The sequence below is a fragment of the Juglans microcarpa x Juglans regia genome, chromosome 5D (assembly GCF_004785595.1).
Source record: "Juglans microcarpa x Juglans regia isolate MS1-56 chromosome 5D, Jm3101_v1.0, whole genome shotgun sequence".
Taxonomy (NCBI): Eukaryota; Viridiplantae; Streptophyta; class Magnoliopsida; order Fagales; family Juglandaceae; genus Juglans; species Juglans microcarpa x Juglans regia.
In genome coordinates this window covers 2,279,277-2,297,957 of record NC_054602.1, presented here as the reverse complement: position 1 = coordinate 2,297,957, position 18,681 = coordinate 2,279,277, and the positions used below count along the sequence as shown (strand labels likewise).

The following is an 18,681-nucleotide window of genomic DNA, read 5'->3' as shown; positions in this document are numbered from 1 at the left end:
ACTCCTTTTAAAGTAGGGTCGTTGTGCTTGACTGGGTTTAGCTAGGGTCTCTAACTTACTTCCCTAATAGTCCCTTGTGGGCTTGCCATATGGGCCGATGAGAGGAAAAACCTTTTTACAATTACATTCTTAGCTTAATTTAGCTCCCAAAAAGTAAAATCAACTTGATTAATAACAAGTTGTATGACTGATTCATAGACAAAATGAGAAAAATATCCTTACGATTGATGTAAAAAAAAGTGATTTTGATAGATGTAAATGGAGAGGAAATAAGAAAAATTATATTTATTAGCCGGTGTGAATAACAACTTAATAAAATGCTTATATTGTATAGTTTGATTTAAAAGATAAATTTTAAAATTTAAGTCTTAAAATCGAATCTTGCCATTTAAGCGATGTAGATAATGTGCTCTACACTAGGGGTGTAATCGGTTCGGCTCGATTCGATTTTGGACATATTTTAGAACCGAACCGGTATCCGTTTTGAAATTTAAAGAATTGATACAGCACCAGTTACACACCTAAACCAGTACTTTCGGTTTTACAGATTTCAATCCGGTTCAGTCCCTTTTATTGGTATATAATATAGTATATTATAGTATGTAATAATATAGTGATATATTGTAGTATATTATAATATATATTATAATTGTATTATAGACTATATATAACGATATATTATAGTATATTATAATATATAGTGATATAGTATTGATATAACTATTAATACAATAGACTATAATGATAATATATAGTTATTTATGTAGGATTTAAAAATTTAATATTATATTAATTAGAAATTTATTATATAATACAAAATTATTTTATATATAAGCATATATATTATATATAATATAAAAAATCATATAAAAAATATTTTATACAATATAAAAAATTTAAATATATATATACGAACCGGTCCGGTCCAGTGTTAGAAAAAGGAAAACCAGAACTGGACCGATTTTAACCGGTTTTAAGAAAAATGAAACAGATACCGGACCGAACCAAACTCAGTACCAGACCAAACCCATCGAATCGTACCAAACTCGGTACCGGACCAAACCCACCGATTCGGTCCGGTCTGTTCCGATTTACCTATTTTTTTTTCACCCCCACTCTACCCACATATTTAAGAATAAAATAATTCAATCAAGAAAATGCAGAGTGTATATTAAAGCTACAGTACTTGACATTATTTGTTTTTTAATTTACCTTTTTTATGTCTGTTCTAATTAGAACATTAATTGCAATATTTTTAGAAAAGAATTTTGCCATTTTTATCTCTTGTTCGTTTGAAGAATTTGCAAATCTTTGAGAAGAATTGTTTTTTAATAAAATTTAAGGCCATATTATCTTATGAGGAATTCTACTCATAAGCCAATATTCATTCTCATATCCCACACTTATAATTTTTTTTTTATAAGGTATGAGGTGTAGGGTAGTGAATAATAACTGATGATTTTTCCAAATATGTGCCATTCTTGTGGTAAGATTTTATCATTTGGAGTTAATTTTATTTTAGGCAAGAATTTTCTCACCTTTTATGCTAATTTAACAATTATTTAATGAAAAAGTATTGGGAGCAGCCACTATTTAGAATCATCCGGATCACACCCCAAGTGTCATTGAGTAAAATGACCAAAAATACCCCACAACAAAACCCACTTCCCTCTCATATCGCACATTTCAAATTTTTTTTCTTTCTCTCTCTACTCCCCGTGTCGCCCAAGCCACCCTACCCCCGCCCCTCACCCATCCTCTCCCCCCACCCCCACCACCCGCGTAGGCATCCTCCCCCCCACCCAACATAGATATCCTCTCCCCCAACCCCACCCGACATCACCATTCTCTCCCCCACTCGCAACCCACATCGCCATCCTCTCCCCCACTCGTACTCGCTGTTGCCCATATAGGCCAAATGAGAGGCATGGCTGAGCATGGAAGGCTGAAGGAGGTGCGATGGAGCTGGTGGTGGCGGCATACAGCTCAGTAAGGGGCAGAACCAATATGGGTGAAACCCATTTCGGGAAAGAGAGGGAAAGGGTTGTCGTGCTATGGAAGCTCGACGGTGGCTAGGGGGAGGTGGTGCTCGATGACGGGATGGAGGCTGACGACGACGGCGATAGCAGCGACAAACCGTGTAGGAGAACCCATTTTGGGTTGAGAGAGGGTGCTACGTGTAGGGGCTTTCATGGAGGTTTGAAGGTGGCTGGAGGTTGCCAGTGTGAGGGGGAGTCGATGATGATAGGCGGTGGCACTACAGGTGGCGCACGACGGGGTTGGGTGAGGCAGTGAGCTGAGACAGGGAATCGAGTGGGGGGAGAGGGAATCGAGTGGGGGAGGGGGAAATGAGATTTTGTTTTTTTTTTCTTTATTTTTTGTTTTTTATAAAAAAGATGCATAATGTGTGCTACGGATCAGCCATAGACAGTGGCTGATCCGTAGCACAGCTTTTATTTAATTTTTAAGATTAGACTATCGAGGGCCAAGATGACGCCTAAGTCCTCAGCTTGGGTTGCATCCCCACCTCACATGAGCCGGCTCTACTGCTAGTACGCTACGTCCACCGACTATTCACAATTCTCCTGTTGACGCCCATATGGTTGATCGCGCCACACCTAGTACTATTAGAGTTCGAAAAATTCTAGTTATCATTCCTAGGACTGAACAAAAAAAGGGCCGAATATTAATTCCGTTTTATCGACCCGACCCGAAATTACTCGATCCGTTTAGTTTCCGAATCGAAAACGGAAATTCCTGAACTGTTTTAAAAAACACTCGGTTATTAACCGATACCCGAATTACACCCAAAAACGAGGTCATTTTTGCCAAAGATATATAACACGGCTTTCTCTCTCTTGCATAGGACTGTTCACCATCTGCCTCCCTCAGTCCTTCTTCTCTCTCGCTTGAACCTGAAGCCTCTTGCAGACTCCGCTCTCTATGTAGTCTCTTGCATCTCTTTCATAGACCCACCAGAAAAAAACTGTCTTGCAGCTCTCTCTCTCTGTGTTTCTCACTCTCTAACTCAGTCTCTCTTGCTCGCTCTCTATGGTGGTTGGATCATGGAAGCTTTCTCTACAAGCACCGAAAAAAACTAATCCAAGGTAAGGAAAAACACTTGGTGGTTTATCTGATTAGGTGGGTTAATTATGAGGTGTTAAGGTTAGGGTTTGTATTGGGTTTCCAGCAGAAGGGTTTCTATCTTAGGGCCTAGGGGTTGTATTTTTACATCAATGTTTTGTTTTATATTTCTAATGAAGGGGTTGTGCTTGACGTGGTTTGTATCATTCTGATCCACTGTGCTTGACTCCCATCATCCTCAGTTGATTTTATTCATATCACTTTTTTTGTATTTATTTATGGGTCTCGAATGCTCAGTTGATTATATCAATGATTTATTTTATTTTTTTTGGGGCCTTCAATTTAGGAAATATATAGAAACCAATTTCAGATTAAATGTGTCTTTCAATTTAAAGAGACTTCTCATCTATAAGAAGATCATTTTAGTGAGTTGATTTTGTGGACTAGAGTTTTTGATCTGGGTGTTGTAGTGGAGTGTATAAAATATGATGTGCTGCTGAGGATGTGCGATGAGAATGACAAGAAGGGGAAAGTGGGTGTTAAATATTGATTTTTCAGAAAATAGACTGTTGCTGCATATATATATGCCCTGTGTATATATGATTTTTTGTGTATGCATGCCAAATATTTGGATATATGCGGGGAAAAGAATGATGACTCCTGAGAGACCAGAAGTTCTGCCTCTTTTTTTTTTTCTTGAAGCTGCCAACTACTATATATGTTTGTCTATGTGATGCAAATTGGATGGAATTGGGAGTTACATAATGCTGTGGATAACAAGTTAGGCTGATGTGCTATAGGGTTGGGAGTTACTATATTTTGAAGTTTTACACTATATATTTAAAATAGTTTGCCCAATTTGTAATGTCCCTAGGTATATTGGAGAGTGGATCCTAGGGAGAGGGTTTAAGAAATTTAAAGTCTTACCCCCTTTGTTTAGTCTACTAACTATGGGGTTTTCTTTACTTTGATGATGACTACTGATGTGCTTAATAATGACAGGAAATTGCATACTCTTAACCACACAATTTGGACACTTAACCAGCTGAAGCTCGGGATGTTAAACAACCATTGTTGCAGGCTGTTGTGATTCTTTATTCTTCATCATTTTCTTTTGTACATAAGAAAAGGGTGAGTAATGAATGGTGTACTGTAGTTGCTTATAACTGAAACATTGAATAATTTACACCTCAAATGTACAGAAGAATTCTGAAGTGTTGAGCCTTTTCTAGTCCATCATTAAACTCCTCGATGGAATGTTTGTATGTTATTTAACAGACTTGTAATAAGCAGGGATGAATGAGGCTGAGTGAAGTGCATGCACCTGAGGATGAAATCATGAAACTGAAGCTTTCAATGGCATGCCATACAATTTATATTATTGATATAATGTTCGGAGACTTTGGCCATGTGACATACAATTTATATTATTCATGTGGGATGTTCAACAAGATATGGATGCTCTTATTGATTTGATCCATTTAATGGAAACATTTTATTTGATATGGAAATATCATGTGATTTGATCTAAATGTGGAGAGTAGACATGGGTTCAATTTGAATGTTCAATTGGGAATTGGAAAAATTTTGTGGGGGCCTCCCAAATAGAATGTAATCATCTATACCCATTTCAAATTGATAATATCTATATCTCATCTTCCCATAAATGAACAAAACAGGAATATATTACTTCTAAAAGCAATTCAGCCTATAACTATTCCCAAAAGTCGTGTAATTGATAAGAAAATTACGGTCTAACAACGAGAAAAAATACAAAGCCATTCGGTTTGACAATACAATGAATCATAAGACATTCATCATAATGTAAATTCCGATTACATTGAAATTCAAGAACAAACAGATTCTGCAAATTAGTACATGATCACAGCATATTGTACAAAATCACAAAAGAGCATTGGAACAGACCATTTAAATTTTTTTTTTTTTTGGTCATAAAATTTTTCCAGTATACATATAGATTAAAAAAAAATTGGGTTGGAATACCCATTTCTTCCGAACCTACTATCAGGTAATCGGCAAAATGGGTAACGGCCAAACGGAACATGTCTATTTCAGGTCGGGTTGGGAAATGGTGTTTTCGGGTTGGTGAACTGTCCTAATCACTCCTATATCATATACTATTCATAATTTTTTATTGTTTATTTTTTTATTTTTCTTTTATCAGATATGTGGTGTATGAATAATAAGTAGAATAATTTTTTTATTTTAACAAGAATAATGAATGATAAGTAGAATACTTTTTTTTATTTTAACAAGAATAAAACAAAAAAATAATTAAAAATGATAAATTATATATACTATATAGTGTTGGAATGATAAATAGAAGATTTTTTAATCTCTTGTGTGGGAGTTTGAGAAAGTTGTACTGATGAGATGAGATGAAATGAGAATTTTCAAATCTTAGGATAGGTTTGGGGAGTGAAATGAAAATTTTTAATTTTAGATGAAAATTTAAAATACTATGTTTTAATATTATTATTGTTTTGAGATTTGAAAAAATTGAATTGTTTATGATATTTTGTGCAAGAGTTTGAAAAAGTTGTAGTGATAAGATGATATGAGATGAGATTAGAGGTGCTACCCGCCCCCTAAGGGGGCCACCCCTTCCTCGCACCCCGCCCCGCTTGGGCCCCGGGGGGGGACCCCCACCCCTAGGATGCGGGAGCGAGGTGAAGGGCGGATTCCCAATCCACCCCGCCTCCATCTACTTAAAAAAAATATTACATTTTACTTGGTTTAAAAATAATTTCTAAGTCTAAAAGTAATTAAAAATAAATTTTTAGACTCAAATTATAAATTTAAATTTTGTAAATATGACTATAATTTAAAAACTATGTGATTTTTAAATTTACTAATGCATATTTTGTGTAAATTGTAATATATTAGTTTTTAAATTATGTAGTTTTTAAATTTGCCAGTGCACATTTTGTGTACAAGTCTAACAAATTGTAATATATGTTTATATATACACAATTTGTAAAATATAAATATATATTTATGTTTATATATAATATATATAAAAATGTAAGCGGGGGCGGGGGAAATGCGGGGCAGGGTTGGACCCTCCCCGCCACCTGCCCTCACTAGGGACCCTAGATGCGGGTGGGGCAGCGGGATGAGGGCCCCTACTACCCAACCCTAGATGAGATGAGAATTTTATGTCTCACCCGCTACTCGCTACCCACTTATAATAGATTAAAAACTCGACATTTTTTATTCCACAGTCACACTCTCTTTGTGTAGACGCCAGCCTTGTCCATCTATCCAACTTTTGCATTTCTTTTTATTTTCTTAGTTTATTTTTTGGCAAGGAATTTTCATCTTAGACCTACAACCAGTTGCCGTCCTCCACCACCCAGACCTACTACGTACTTCCGCAAATTCTTTGTTTTTCACTTTCATCAAGAGCTTTGAATTCCCTTTTTATCTAGGGTGGCTCTATAGCGACCGTTGGGACTCTGCTAGTGTATTTTGTGTGTACATGTTTTTTTTTCACATGCATTCTTTTAGCACTTTTAAATATTTTTAAAAAAATTTATGACATCATTAAAAAAATTTCCTTTATCATTAAAAAAAACAAAAAAAAAACCCAACAGGAGCCTAGTAAAGAAAGTAGCATTTTCCTTTTATCTAACCTGGTAATGTAAGTGAACAACCAAACCCAACGAAATCTGCCCAATTAGAAAGAAATGCAAGTGAAGATAAAGGAATTAAGTAACAAGATTCATCCATTTCCATTAGAATCCTATTACAAGAGCATTGGTTGTTTACACCATAAGATATTAAGGCAACACTTCTTTTTTCTTTGCCTTATAATTGAAATACAGTATAGATTATTCAGGGAACACTCTTTGCCCCAATTTATAAGTTCTAAAAAGAGAGAGAGAAAAAAAAAAAAAAAAAAAAAAAAAAAACAAAAGTAACTTTGTTTTATTACAATTGGTTGGAGGACTTAGCTGGTGATTACATGTAACAAGATGAATGGTACTTAGCTACCCATCCCTCTTCCCTTCATTACATGCCTCCTTAGACCCGGAATATGGACATTTGTGATATAATCTCTCCAATCTATGCTGCCCACATCAAATCCAAATTCCCTCTTCTCTTCATCAGACATCCTCTCCATTAATCTTTGAGTATTGCTGCTATCAAACCTGCGGCGCATTAATATAGATACTTATGTATATAGTCAATAAATTTTTGCAAGAGAAGGATCAGACACAGAACCGTAGATTATCGGTAAGACTAGCATACTTTCTGTTGGGCCGAGTGATGGAGTGAATTCGGATAATGGGCTTGACGTAAAAGGGGGTTGATTGAAACCCAGCTTATCTTAAAAAAGAAAAATTCTATTCATCATTTTCACACACTACACACCACTTTTTTTTTTTTTTTTTAATTTCCTCCTCCTCTTATCAAATGCATGGTATATAGATGATAAATAGAAGAATTCAATAAGTTTAAGAAGAATAAAAAAAATTAAGTATATAGATAATAAATAGAAGAATTCAATAGATTTAAGAAGAAGAAAAATCTTTTTTTAATAAAAGTGTGGTATGTGATGTGTAGAGACGATAAGTAGATTCAAAGATTTAGAGGATAATTTAGGAAGAGTGGGGGCATGGTTTCCGATGTACAAGGGAACAGCCTATTGCAGCAAAGGATATGGGCTACAAATAATACAGTAAGCAATAAGGAGGAAGATTCTTCTTTGTTGGCATAACGGAGTTTCAATAGAAAACAGAAGAAAGGTCTGTATTCTGACTTAAACCATCGAAGTTTATCCCGGCCACATAGTGGCCAACTCCGATCGATTGCATTTTCTTATTTTTTGTAGGACAATCAAGGTCAGTGTTAATCGATCCGTCCGGAATTGGAATGAACACTCTCCACAATTTTTCTTGTTAAATGAAGTTTACTCGGTCTTATTGTTATTTAAAATTCACATTACTCTATCATCAGTCAAGAAAACAAGCTTTAATTACTTACCTTCCACCATAAAATGTGTATGGCTCATATATGTTTGCCAAGTACTTCGCTTGTTCTACTGATTTTCTGCAAATAAATTCAAGTTTCTGAGACAATTTCCCGTTCGAAGAGGCCATAGCTGTCAACCCACTTCGCTGAATAGCATCTCCCCATAGGTGAGTAGAGAACTCTTCCATGGATCTAAATAGCTTCATAGATGGAACCTGGATTGGCCTACCCTTTGAATCCATGCATGGAGAGGAATTATAGTGCTCGTAGAGCAGTCTCGCCAGGTCTTGGAAAACTAGCGGATTTACAACAGATGAAGCAATCTGGTATACATTGATGTCCGGTTTTTGGGCCATTCCATGCCTTGCAATGGCTGCCAGGGTTGCATTAACAACCATATCTGCTGGTACCTGCAACAAGTACGTCAAGAGACCAACTTGCCATGGTTTGCTTTCCATTGACATAGAAGCACGAATTAAATGGATTGAATTGAACTTGTTAACTTATCTTTTTCCTGATAAAAAGGAACCAGGCAGCCTAGCCAAAAACATGGAAAAGTTATATATAGTATAGCAATGCAAGTATTTACTTAATACTTACTACATCGAGTACTCCATTTGGATCAACTAAGAAACCAGTGAGTTGCCCTTTCCCATAGTACAGGACTATAGGATCCATCATTCTGTAAGAGTGGAGAAGAGTGGAGACAAGGTTAGTTCAACTAAGATCAAAGCAACTGCATGCACTAAAGAGGTTAATATAGATGATGAGTAGGGGATACCTATTCCCTTGCATCCATCCAGGGAATGGCTCTTTGCAAGTGCTCTCAATAACGCTGGGTCTAATAATGACAACCGGTATTTCTCCTCTCAATTTGTCAATCATCATTTCCCCCATAGCCTTTGTGAAAACATAAGTATCTTGCCAGCCATATATTTTGGCCCTGATAAAATACCAAATATCATCCCCTTATATTTCTAGCAATTTCAATCCATATATGTACAGTGTTATTCCAAGTGGAAATCCAACATGTGAATTGTGAAGCATTCTGGATCAAGGATTACGTGTTTCTTCTGTTTTCTTGGGAACTAAAATGAAGCATTAGAGGGGAAAACAAGAGATCAGAAGAAACATCACCTTTCCAGACCCAACTCTTTCATCTTTTGAGCCACTAAATCGACTTCAGAATCTTTCTTGAAATCCGAAGCCAACTTCATTTCACTTTCGATGTCCAATGTAGGGAGGGATCCTGATGAAATTTGGAAAATCTCTCTTGCTATACTATCTCCAATACCGAATGGCTTTTCCATTATTCTTCCTTGTCTTTGTCCATTAACATAAGCTGTAAATAAATCAATGAAATGCATGTCACGAGATATATGTTTCAAATAGACCATTAGAAATCGTTCCAGTGCCCATTGTAACTCAATTATATAAAAGTGGGTTTCTCACACCTCTATTTTCTGCCAAGAAATGCGCCTCTAAACTTACCTGTTGATACTTGCAAGAAGAGCTTGATTTTCTTGCACTTCTTCGCAAAGCCCATGAGGTGGCAAGGTCCTTTTGTGTTTATATCAATAGCAACATCATATCTGCTGTCACACAAATTCAAAATTCTTAATTTGAAGATCTTGAAATTCAGTGATTAAACGTGAACTTGTGGTAGAAAAGTTGACCTTTCGTCGAATGTTGTATTCGCTGCAGAATTTACTATTACGTCGACTTCTTTTGCAATAAAATCCGCCGAATCTTCATCTAAGCCAAGATTGGATTCGCAGATATTGCCCACCACAGGAACTAGCTTGCTCAACATGAAGGATTGGTATGACTTTCCATGAATTTGTTGGAGGCACTTGAAAATCTCTGTATTTATGATCTAAAGCAACAACCATAAATCACACGATCTTAATTCAAGACCAAAACATGAAGTTCACCAAACTGATATAGAAATTTGAAAACCACCAGAGATAGGGGCATCAGAACATACTTCACTTCTCAGTCTATCCATTGCCGCTTCCTTGTTTTCTGCCTTGATCAAAAGAAACATTCTACCCACATCGGGCTCTGTCCGTAAAATCTTCTCAATAAAAACTGTTTTATTTATTTATTTATTTTGGAACAGACAAAAAGAAATCAACTCTATTGCTAATCGAAGATACAACAATCACAAAAGATAAATACTTGAATCGAGGAAACCTTAAATACAATGTCAATGAAAATGCTCAAATTACGCACATACATACCTTTCGCTAGAAACCCAGTTGCACCAGTGATAAGAAACGTCTTCCCTCTTAGAAATTTGACAATTCCAATACCATCATGCACCTCTACCGAAGGGGTGGATGTTTCTCCATAGGGCACTAAGTCCTTCACTGCAATCTCTGCCTGGCTCTTTCCATTTGGCGACAAAACCAAGCTTCCAGCATCTCTTAACACTGCACTTTGATCCGTGCTTACCAATGCTTGTCTTCCTGTCATAACCGAAGAAAGCCCAGTAGACTTTACTACATTACCACCTCCTTGACAATACACCACATTCTTATTCATCCTCAGAAAGCACCGGTCACGCATGTTGGACAGTCTTGGGAGTTTAGTCGGGGCAACTGACGAAGAATTTAGGAACAAAGCCCCCATCATTTGTCAAGAAAATGGAGAATATTTTTAGATGAAAAAAAAAAGGAAACTAGAAGTTTTGCAGTTAAAAGTGGGTTGGCTTGAAACCTTATCTAAACACTTCCTGCATAAAAAAGAAAAGCAAGTAAACTAACTTAGCTCTGCACGATAGGAGATGGGTTAAGTTCGGTTTTAAAGGGAAAGAAGGTGGGGTGGATTTAAGGGAGAAGGAGATGAGGGTTAGGTAAATTTGGATACTCTAATTTCTAAGAGATTTTTCTATGGTGGCTCTCTTTTTGCCACCCCTTCACACTTCTCACCAACAGCTAAGATGGCGGGAGCTCTCTTTCTTCCACTTCTTTGATTGGTCTTCTGTGCCATAAATTTTCCCGGGAAATGTTGAGGGAGAAAGGGTGTGAAGAGGTGGGTTGGGCTGATGGCTATGGAATGGGCCTGGCTCTCGTCTGCTACTGATTTGTTGCTTAGTAAGTAAACGGGGACGGCTCAGTTCGGTAGGGGACTCAGGCAGCTGCCAGTTGGGTTTGGATAGACAATTAAAATGAGATGAAATGAGATATTTTGAATAGTAATTAAATAAAATATTGTTAGAATATATTTTTTAGTATTATTTTTATTATGATATTTGAAAAAGTTAAATTGTTTATTATATTTTTGTATGAAAATTTAAGAAAATTGTAATAATGAGATGAGATGAGATAAGAAAGTTTGTGTATCCAAACTACTAAGCCTTCTCAAAAAATATTTTGCTCTTTTCCTACTAAAAAAATAAAGAAAGAAAGCAAAGGATGAATTCTCAATTCCATACGTGGATTTAAGTTTTGATATAGTTTTAAATTGTAAGTTTATTTGTTTGCTTGTGTGTTGTTTCAATCTTAAAAACATGTCTAATAAAAAACACGAATATATAAAAAATTTAAGAAAAAAAAAAGTAATTGAATCTTAAATTAAGAGGTTAAAAAATGAATATGGATGTGAAAATCTAAAGAAAAAGAGGAATTGAAAAAATAATTCAATGCAAGAAGTTGATGAATAATTATTTTATCTTAAAATATTATTTAATTGTTATAATATTTTTTTTTATAGGTAATTATTGTGATTAAAACATAAATGCCTTCTTCTAATTTTCGCCTAATGCCTCATTTGACATTGAACCGGCATTGCTTATAACGCTTTAGAAAAATATTCTTCTTATTTTAGATGTTGTCGTCTTCAATTACATTCGTCAAGTAAATTTATTGACGTGTCACGTATTAAACGACTATTCATTTAAATAGTAAACATACGAAGCTCCTTGAAATGTGTCGTATCAATGGTGTGATTATGAATGATAAAATCTAATAGGAAGAATAACATTACTTAACACTTCAAATGTACCACGATATGTGTCGTATTCAAATCCAATATATATATATATTGTAGATATATATCGAGGAAGCTTGTTTCAAAGGCGTTTGTAGTCCAACGGTTAGGATAATTGCCTTCCAAGCAATAGACCCGGGTTCGACTCCCGGCAAACGCATTTTGTGTTTTTTCAAAAACCCGTACGGTTGCTTATAGACTATAACTAGCAACTCTCCCTATATACTGCAAGCTCGCAACCAGGCAATGGACTTTCTAAACCATCAACCCACTTCTAGCATCCAGGCGGGAAAAAAACCTATCACGGTGATGAAATGTAGGGTCCTCCCACCAACCAATATACTCATAAAGTCCCACTCCATCTCTTGTTTTCTCTATCTCTCTCTCTCTCTCTCTCTCAGCTCATTTTTCCCACCACCAATACGGCCTTCCTCATCCCAAGTTTGGCCTGATTTGAATAGTGAATTAAAATAAAATTATACGAAAGTAAAATTAAATATTGTTATAATATTATTTTTTTAACATTATTTTTATTTTAAAATTTTAAAATTTTGAACTTTTTTTTTTTTTAAGTTTGAAAAAGTTGTAATAATTAGATGAGTTGAGTTAAGATAATTTTACTATCCAAACCAAACCTAGTTTGGGTACTGTGTATTCTCAGAATACATCACTATTATTCATTATTTTATTATTATTTTTTATCTATTTTTCACTTCTATTTATTACTATTTAATATTTTTTTATTATTATTTACAGAATACTTAAGAATACCTCGTTATCAAGCGCAATCTTAAAGCGGTGCTAGAAGCCTATAGCCACGGGCTGCATACCAAGCAGGCAAAATTTTTATCGTTCACTAGCTGTTTACGTAAACAGGTTAGTCAGACACCTTTATTATGAACCCATAGAAATCAAGCAAAGCAACAATTAAAACACCCTGACCCAAAATAAAGCAGGTTTTATTTACGCCTCGGTTCAATTAGAACACTCTGAACCAAAACAAAAGTGCTTGAAGAATGAGACAGCCAAGTTCCAGAAAACTTTTTGTAAAGAGAAAGCTTCGCATCTACAGGCCTTGGAGATTGGGCACACATTTTTTCAAGGAAAACTGAAATTAAAAACACAATATATATGCCCTTTGTTTCATCTCGTCCAAGCAAGGTTGAAGAGACTTCTTAAAAACAATCAGTTTCCATCCATTTTTACCATTACATGCCCTTCGTTTCATCTCTTCCAAGCAAGGCTGAAGAGAGTATTTTTAAATAATTTGCTTCCAACCCTTTTTTATCAATACACACATGACAAAATGTTTCAACCTAACTCTGGATCGTGAGAGCAAGCTGACCATGAACAATCGATGGACAACCAAGAGAGGATGAGAAATATAAAGCATCAGAGAATGCAAAATATACGCAGATAATGTCACATCATATGCATTCAAAGAAACAGGAATGACTCTTAATCACCAGAGTAACACCGAAAACAATTGCACTGAAAACCAAACCCCTGGGACAGGAGAGTTTGCCGAGCATCACGATCCATACTTGCATCAATATAGCAGATCCGAAGCTCTTCACCTGCAAAATGCCAAACAAAGTTTGTATTGGATTGGTGTTAATGTCCTGTTTGAGGATTTGCGTATACAAGTTCACCAAGTGTTATAATCCAGCTTAAAGCTGACCCAGCTTCCAGAGGTGTTGATATAATGATAACAATGCTTTGTTTCAACTAACAAACTTGATACGCTCCTTTTCCTAAATCTAAGAACTTCAGTTCAGAAGGGCTCCCGTGTACAAGCATGAAGATACATGCTTCATCTAAGAGAAACTGACAGCCTTTGAAAAACTGTCAATCTATCTAGCAACACAAAAGAGAGAGATGGTCTCGTTGTCCAACCAGCACAGCACTCCTAATGCACCCTATATTTACAGCATATTTTCAAGTCTGCCATTCCCTACTAGCAAGTCATCCCCTAATCCAGTCCTTCCAAAAGTAAATGATTTGTAACTGCAGAACATGGGAGTCATGGGACAAACCTGCCTCAACATCACGAAGGACCTTCAACCTGGCATCTGCATTCTCTATCCATAAAATGTGTGCATTGGGATCTGCAGCAAAATAGCAGATAATTTAGTTTTTCAGATCATACATAGGCATGAGTTATATTGCAGGGGTGTCTTATGGAGATCCTTTTCTATTTTGATCCTTAGCTGAAGACAGCAAAAATCAATACTTGTGACAACTCCACTTCATAAGCAGAGCATTCACAAGTAAACATGGTGGTTAAAAATGAACTTCTGTTTGCATGTCATCTCGATTTGTACATAACCCAAATCCAATGCTCAGTTATAAAATCATATATAACCAAAGACAATAATGTTCATATATAACAAAAGACAATAATGTGCATATATAACCAAAGACAATAATGTGCACAAGTGCGCACGAGTCCATTGTACAAGGCAGGCATTGGCATAAGTTTAAAAAAGGAAGAGCTCACCACAATCATGATTGTAGAACGATGGAAGCATATACACAGCATTCCCAACAGCAGCTTCAGCTTCTACAGAGGCAGCGGCTGATGAAAGAAGATCTTCGTACAATCCTCCAACCAATTCAACACGAAACGCATTAATACGAATACGTGCCAAAACGCTAGTGTACCATGTATTGGTTAGAACTTGTAATGTCAAGGAGACATACTTAATAAAAAAAGAAAAGAAAAATCAGGCACTGAAGAAGTGAAACAGATAACTCGATGGAAATTAAAGATAAATTTCTGTCATGTGGAGGATACAAGCTACCTGTTCATCACAGATATTTGCATTTGTGAAGGCACTCCTTAGTAAGCTAAACCCCTCTTCCACCTGTAAAATGTCTATATAGGATGATTACTGCAAGAATGGAAAATGTCCAAAAGCAATGAATTTACTATAGTTATTAGTCAATCAACTCTTCATATTTATTTATCAATTTCTTTACTCCTAATCTCCTGAGTAACACAAGCAAATAAAAGAAGCTTCACAATGGAACTTAACATATAAGTCTTGATATTGCTTTACAGTTAGAGAACATCAGTCAATTACCACAAATTAGATTTCTGGGAGAAGATTAAAAGAGGAAAGATATTGTACCACATGCTTGGATGATTGAGATAAACCCACTTTTCAGGAATAATTTTCCCCCCTTATAAACAGAGATAGAATCAGGCCAGTTTTAATCAAAGTATTCAAGCCTTACCCAAACTAAAGAATTTAAAGTGCTATAGTATTCAGAAAAAAAGCATACAAAATGCACCGTTAGAATCCTTCTTACACAAATTTCATCATACTCCCGACACTGACTAGCACAAAGAACTCAAAATTTATTTTCTCACCTCTGAAACCATTACTGGAGATAAACTTGCAGGTTGAAGTATGTCGAAACTGTCAGCAGCTGCAACTCCCGATATGACCATACAAGCTAACCGTTTCACCAGAAGTGGGTACTTTAAACCATGTGTTCTATAGAAATACATAATGAAAATTAAGGAATCTAAAGTACTATGAAGCTTTTGTGGGTGTTTTCAAGTGTTGACAGCCAAGTACAAGCAACCAACAAGAAATTGTGCAAAAAAAGGAAATAAACAATTTATTTTTGGAGTCCGGTGAAATGCAATGACAGGTAAATAAATAAACTAGTGTTGAAAATTCCTTATAATATATAGAGAATATATGTATACAAAAGTACACACACATATTTCCAGCAAAATATACCAAAATGAAGTTAGCTTTGGTGTTGTTATCATAGTTTCAAACCTTGAAATAAGGCAATCTTTCTCTATCATATGACAGTACATGTTGCACTATGATGGTCTATCAAAGATTAATATAAAATAAAAACAATGAATCCTTATAAAAAAAAACTACGGTATCGAAGAGCAAGAGACCAAACATGTGGAAATAAAAGTGATTCAGAGAAGTTCCTGTACCGGCAATAATTATCATAGTCTGACCAGTTTGCTCTCCTCTCAACATTGTAAAAAACCTAAAATCCATGAAAATATAGCCATAATTTAATTTTTATAAGGAGCCATCAATGATTCACATTTCAAACCAACTGGTAACTTCTTATATCTCTTTACATTACCGCTAAAATCCATTCTTGAAAACAAAGAATAAGCTCAGAAAATAATTTTCACAATAACGTGTTAAAGAAAGACATGACACCTAGATAAAAATGGAAGTTCTCCACAACATGGACAAGTTAGTCCTTTCAAATATCAAGCTTTTCTGCTTAGTATTATCCTTTGTTCTTGCATCAAGTTAAAAAGTAGCCATAGAATGGTGGTCAAGGTTGTCCTACTCAGGCTTATAAATTTCTCCCCTGCAAACTTCAGCGGACTCCAACCTTTCTCAGTAATATACTGCAACTAATTGTATCCCCTACACCCTAGAGCCCAAAACAAAAAAAGAAATCATCGGTTCATGATACCTCTCATAGAGAAAGAGATCATAAGTCCCTTCACCATTACGCGGTCCTTAATGCTCATGATTAGTATCAGAAAAATTATGACACAATCACAAAAATTCAAACGGAGATTTGGAAAATATTAGATATGGCCAATATAATAGATACACGCAATTATCACTTTTAATAACAATTTACTATATGGATATCGATCAATTCTGCTTTCCCTGAAAAGCAGTATTCTCTATAGAATCAGTCTACATCCTGCTTGTCCCATTATATGGTGGTGAATTGTTAATAGTTTATAAAATCTCATGGGTAACTTATTAATTAACGAAACTGCCTGAAAAAGATTCTTATTTGGCAGTCAAAAAGAGCATTCTCTAGGTTAATAGAGTCTATGTAAAGCCTTTTCTAGTTCACACAAGGTTTATGTTTGACTCCACAACGCTTGCTAGAGTTCAAGTCTGTTGACCCATTTACATGCTACAAGGGGCCTTGCTCATAGTTCCAGAATAACACTGCATAGAAGCACAGATATTAGACTAGCCTCATCAATGTACACATCCTTACATTAAAAACTTCAAACACGAGGTGGGTGATACTTAAATGTATATACCATGGATTGTTCTTCGCATTCTTCGCTACAAAACTGGATCGCTTGAGTTTGAGAAGTAGCTTTCAGCTTTCTGAGGCAAAAGTAACAGACGCTATGGGTTGTAGAAAGCGAAGGGTGGGCAACGAGGGGCCTCGCGGTGTGGATGAGATCTCCGGCTCCAATTCTCCGAGTGGCAAACACGCCTCGCCCAGCCGACTCGGTTAGAGAGACCCTGATCGGAGGCGGTGCAGGTCGAACCGGATCCTCATTCTTATTAGCTGTGCTGCTAGTGAAGAAGCAGTTCGAGGAGGATATCCGAAATAGCGTTGCCTGGGAATGCAATATTTTGAACCGCGAAGCCCAACGGCTAGTACGACGGCCCAGGGCCAGGGCCGACATTTTCCCAAGCTCGTCCAACTTCTCTGCGAAGAGGGTCGGATCAAAGAGATCCTCGAGGGGTATGTGCCTTTAGGCTTTTTCCGAAGAGCAGTCAGCAGAGAGTGTTTCTTCAGCAAAGGAATGAGTCGAATGACATTGATAACCGTTCAAGAGCATTCACGTCTTATTCTCTATAAATTTTCTTATAATTTAATTAAAAAATACATTCCTTAATATTTTTTTTAAAATTTTACTTATTTTTCAAAAACTTCCTAAATCACATTTCCTATATTTTCTCTATTCTATTAAAATAATATTTTTCTATTATTTCTTTATTACTTTTTTCTCTCACTTCCATTTACAAACTTAACTATTCAATATTTTTTTTATATTTTGAACTATTACTCTAGCTAATATTTTAAACAATTTTTTTTTTGTGGGTATGATAATATTTTTAAAATTACTATTTTTTATATTTTCGTAATTAATTAAATTATTTTTAAAATTATTATTTAAAACTATATCGAGTATGAGAGAAATTATAGATGATTGGAAGAATAATTTATTTTATGTATTATAATAAAATATTGATAAAAAAAATAGTTTAGGGGATGAATAGTAATTCTCCTAAATCTTTTCCTTAAAATAGAGATTTTGATGTAGGGAGTATTTTGATCAAAACCCTAAAATAAACCTCAAATTATAAGGAAAGTGGTGCTTTGGGGCATGGGATGTGGATAAGAGTACTCTCAATCGATTCTTCATTATATTTTTTAAAATATATCACCAAAAACTTACTTTTTATATTTTACATATTAATTTTTACAATATACCATATATCAACTTATCTGTTTTTTCATATCATTTAAATATTATACTTTTTTATTCATTTCAAATATTTTTTTTAATCAAAACCCTAAAATAAACCTCAAATTATAGGGAAAGTGGTGCTTTGGGGCATGGGATGTGGATGCTCTAAGAGCATCCCCATCCCATTCCTCATACCACTATTATCCCTAAATTATAAGAAAAAATTTAGGGAAAAGCTCAAAAACCCCCTCTCATCCCATTCCCTATTTTAGGATTTTGATTTAGGAAATGAACAGTGGTTCCCTAAATATAGGGAACCACTGTTCATCCCCTAAATCATTTTTTATTAATATTTTATTCAAATAAATAAA

At 35.4% G+C, this 18,681-nt stretch overlaps 2 protein-coding genes, 1 long non-coding RNA gene and 1 other non-coding gene across 4 annotated transcripts; 2 read left to right on the top strand and 2 right to left on the bottom strand.

Annotated features, from left to right (window-relative positions):
- The first annotated feature begins 2,815 nt into the window (after positions 1-2,815).
- LOC121264081 lies at positions 2,816-4,484 on the top strand. Its single transcript, XR_005940451.1, has 2 exons — positions 2,816-3,107; positions 4,087-4,484. It is a non-coding gene; the product is annotated as an uncharacterized LOC121264081 (long non-coding RNA).
- A 2,304-nt stretch (positions 4,485-6,788) lies between these two features.
- Positions 6,789-11,127, bottom strand: LOC121264300 (fatty acyl-CoA reductase 2, chloroplastic). Its single transcript, XM_041167422.1, has 9 exons — positions 10,326-11,127; positions 10,070-10,173; positions 9,759-9,958; positions 9,574-9,674; positions 9,220-9,424; positions 8,864-9,025; positions 8,683-8,764; positions 8,095-8,492; positions 6,789-7,259 (listed from the first exon to the last, which is right to left on the bottom strand). The coding sequence occupies exons 1-9, from the start codon at positions 10,717-10,719 to the stop codon at positions 7,094-7,096; spliced, it is 1,812 nt and encodes a 603-aa protein (XP_041023356.1). The 5' UTR covers positions 10,720-11,127; the 3' UTR covers positions 6,789-7,093.
- A 1,036-nt stretch (positions 11,128-12,163) lies between these two features.
- On the top strand, positions 12,164-12,235 carry TRNAG-UCC. Its single transcript has one exon. It is a non-coding gene; the product is annotated as a tRNA-Gly (tRNA).
- Positions 12,236-13,331: 1,096 nt separating this feature from the next.
- LOC121266478 (histone-lysine N-methyltransferase ATXR4) lies at positions 13,332-17,661 on the bottom strand. The gene is made up of 7 exons (XM_041170310.1): positions 17,144-17,661; positions 16,046-16,101; positions 15,452-15,578; positions 14,873-14,942; positions 14,576-14,755; positions 14,112-14,183; positions 13,332-13,652 (listed from the first exon to the last, which is right to left on the bottom strand). Exons 1-7 carry the CDS (start codon positions 17,519-17,521, stop codon positions 13,534-13,536), a joined length of 1,002 nt encoding a protein of 333 aa, XP_041026244.1. The 5' UTR covers positions 17,522-17,661; the 3' UTR covers positions 13,332-13,533.
- Between the last annotated feature and the right edge of the window lie 1,020 nt (positions 17,662-18,681).

What these genes read in the sequence shown, in the direction of transcription:
- LOC121264300 (XM_041167422.1), bottom strand. Translation starts at nt 10,719, where the DNA reads ATGATGGGGGCTTTGTTCCTAAATTCTTCGTCAGTTGCCCCGACTAAA. An exon ending in GGATGGATGCAAGGGAATAG is followed by an intron (nt 8,765 to 8,863) that starts GTATCCCCTACT and finishes CCACTCTTACAG; the next exon opens with AATGATGGATCCTATAGTCC. An exon ending in CAAATGGAGTACTCGATGTA is followed by an intron (nt 8,493 to 8,682) that starts GTAAGTATTAAG and finishes TACTTGTTGCAG; the next exon opens with GTACCAGCAGATATGGTTGT.
- LOC121266478 (XM_041170310.1), bottom strand. Translation starts at nt 17,521, where the DNA reads ATGTCGGCCCTGGCCCTGGGCCGTCGTACTAGCCGTTGGGCTTCGCGG. An exon ending in CTCCAGTAATGGTTTCAGAG is followed by an intron (nt 14,943 to 15,451) that starts GTGAGAAAATAA and finishes GACATTTTACAG; the next exon opens with GTGGAAGAGGGGTTTAGCTT. An exon ending in GTTCTACAATCATGATTGTG is followed by an intron (nt 14,184 to 14,575) that starts GTGAGCTCTTCC and finishes ATTTTGCTGCAG; the next exon opens with ATCCCAATGCACACATTTTA.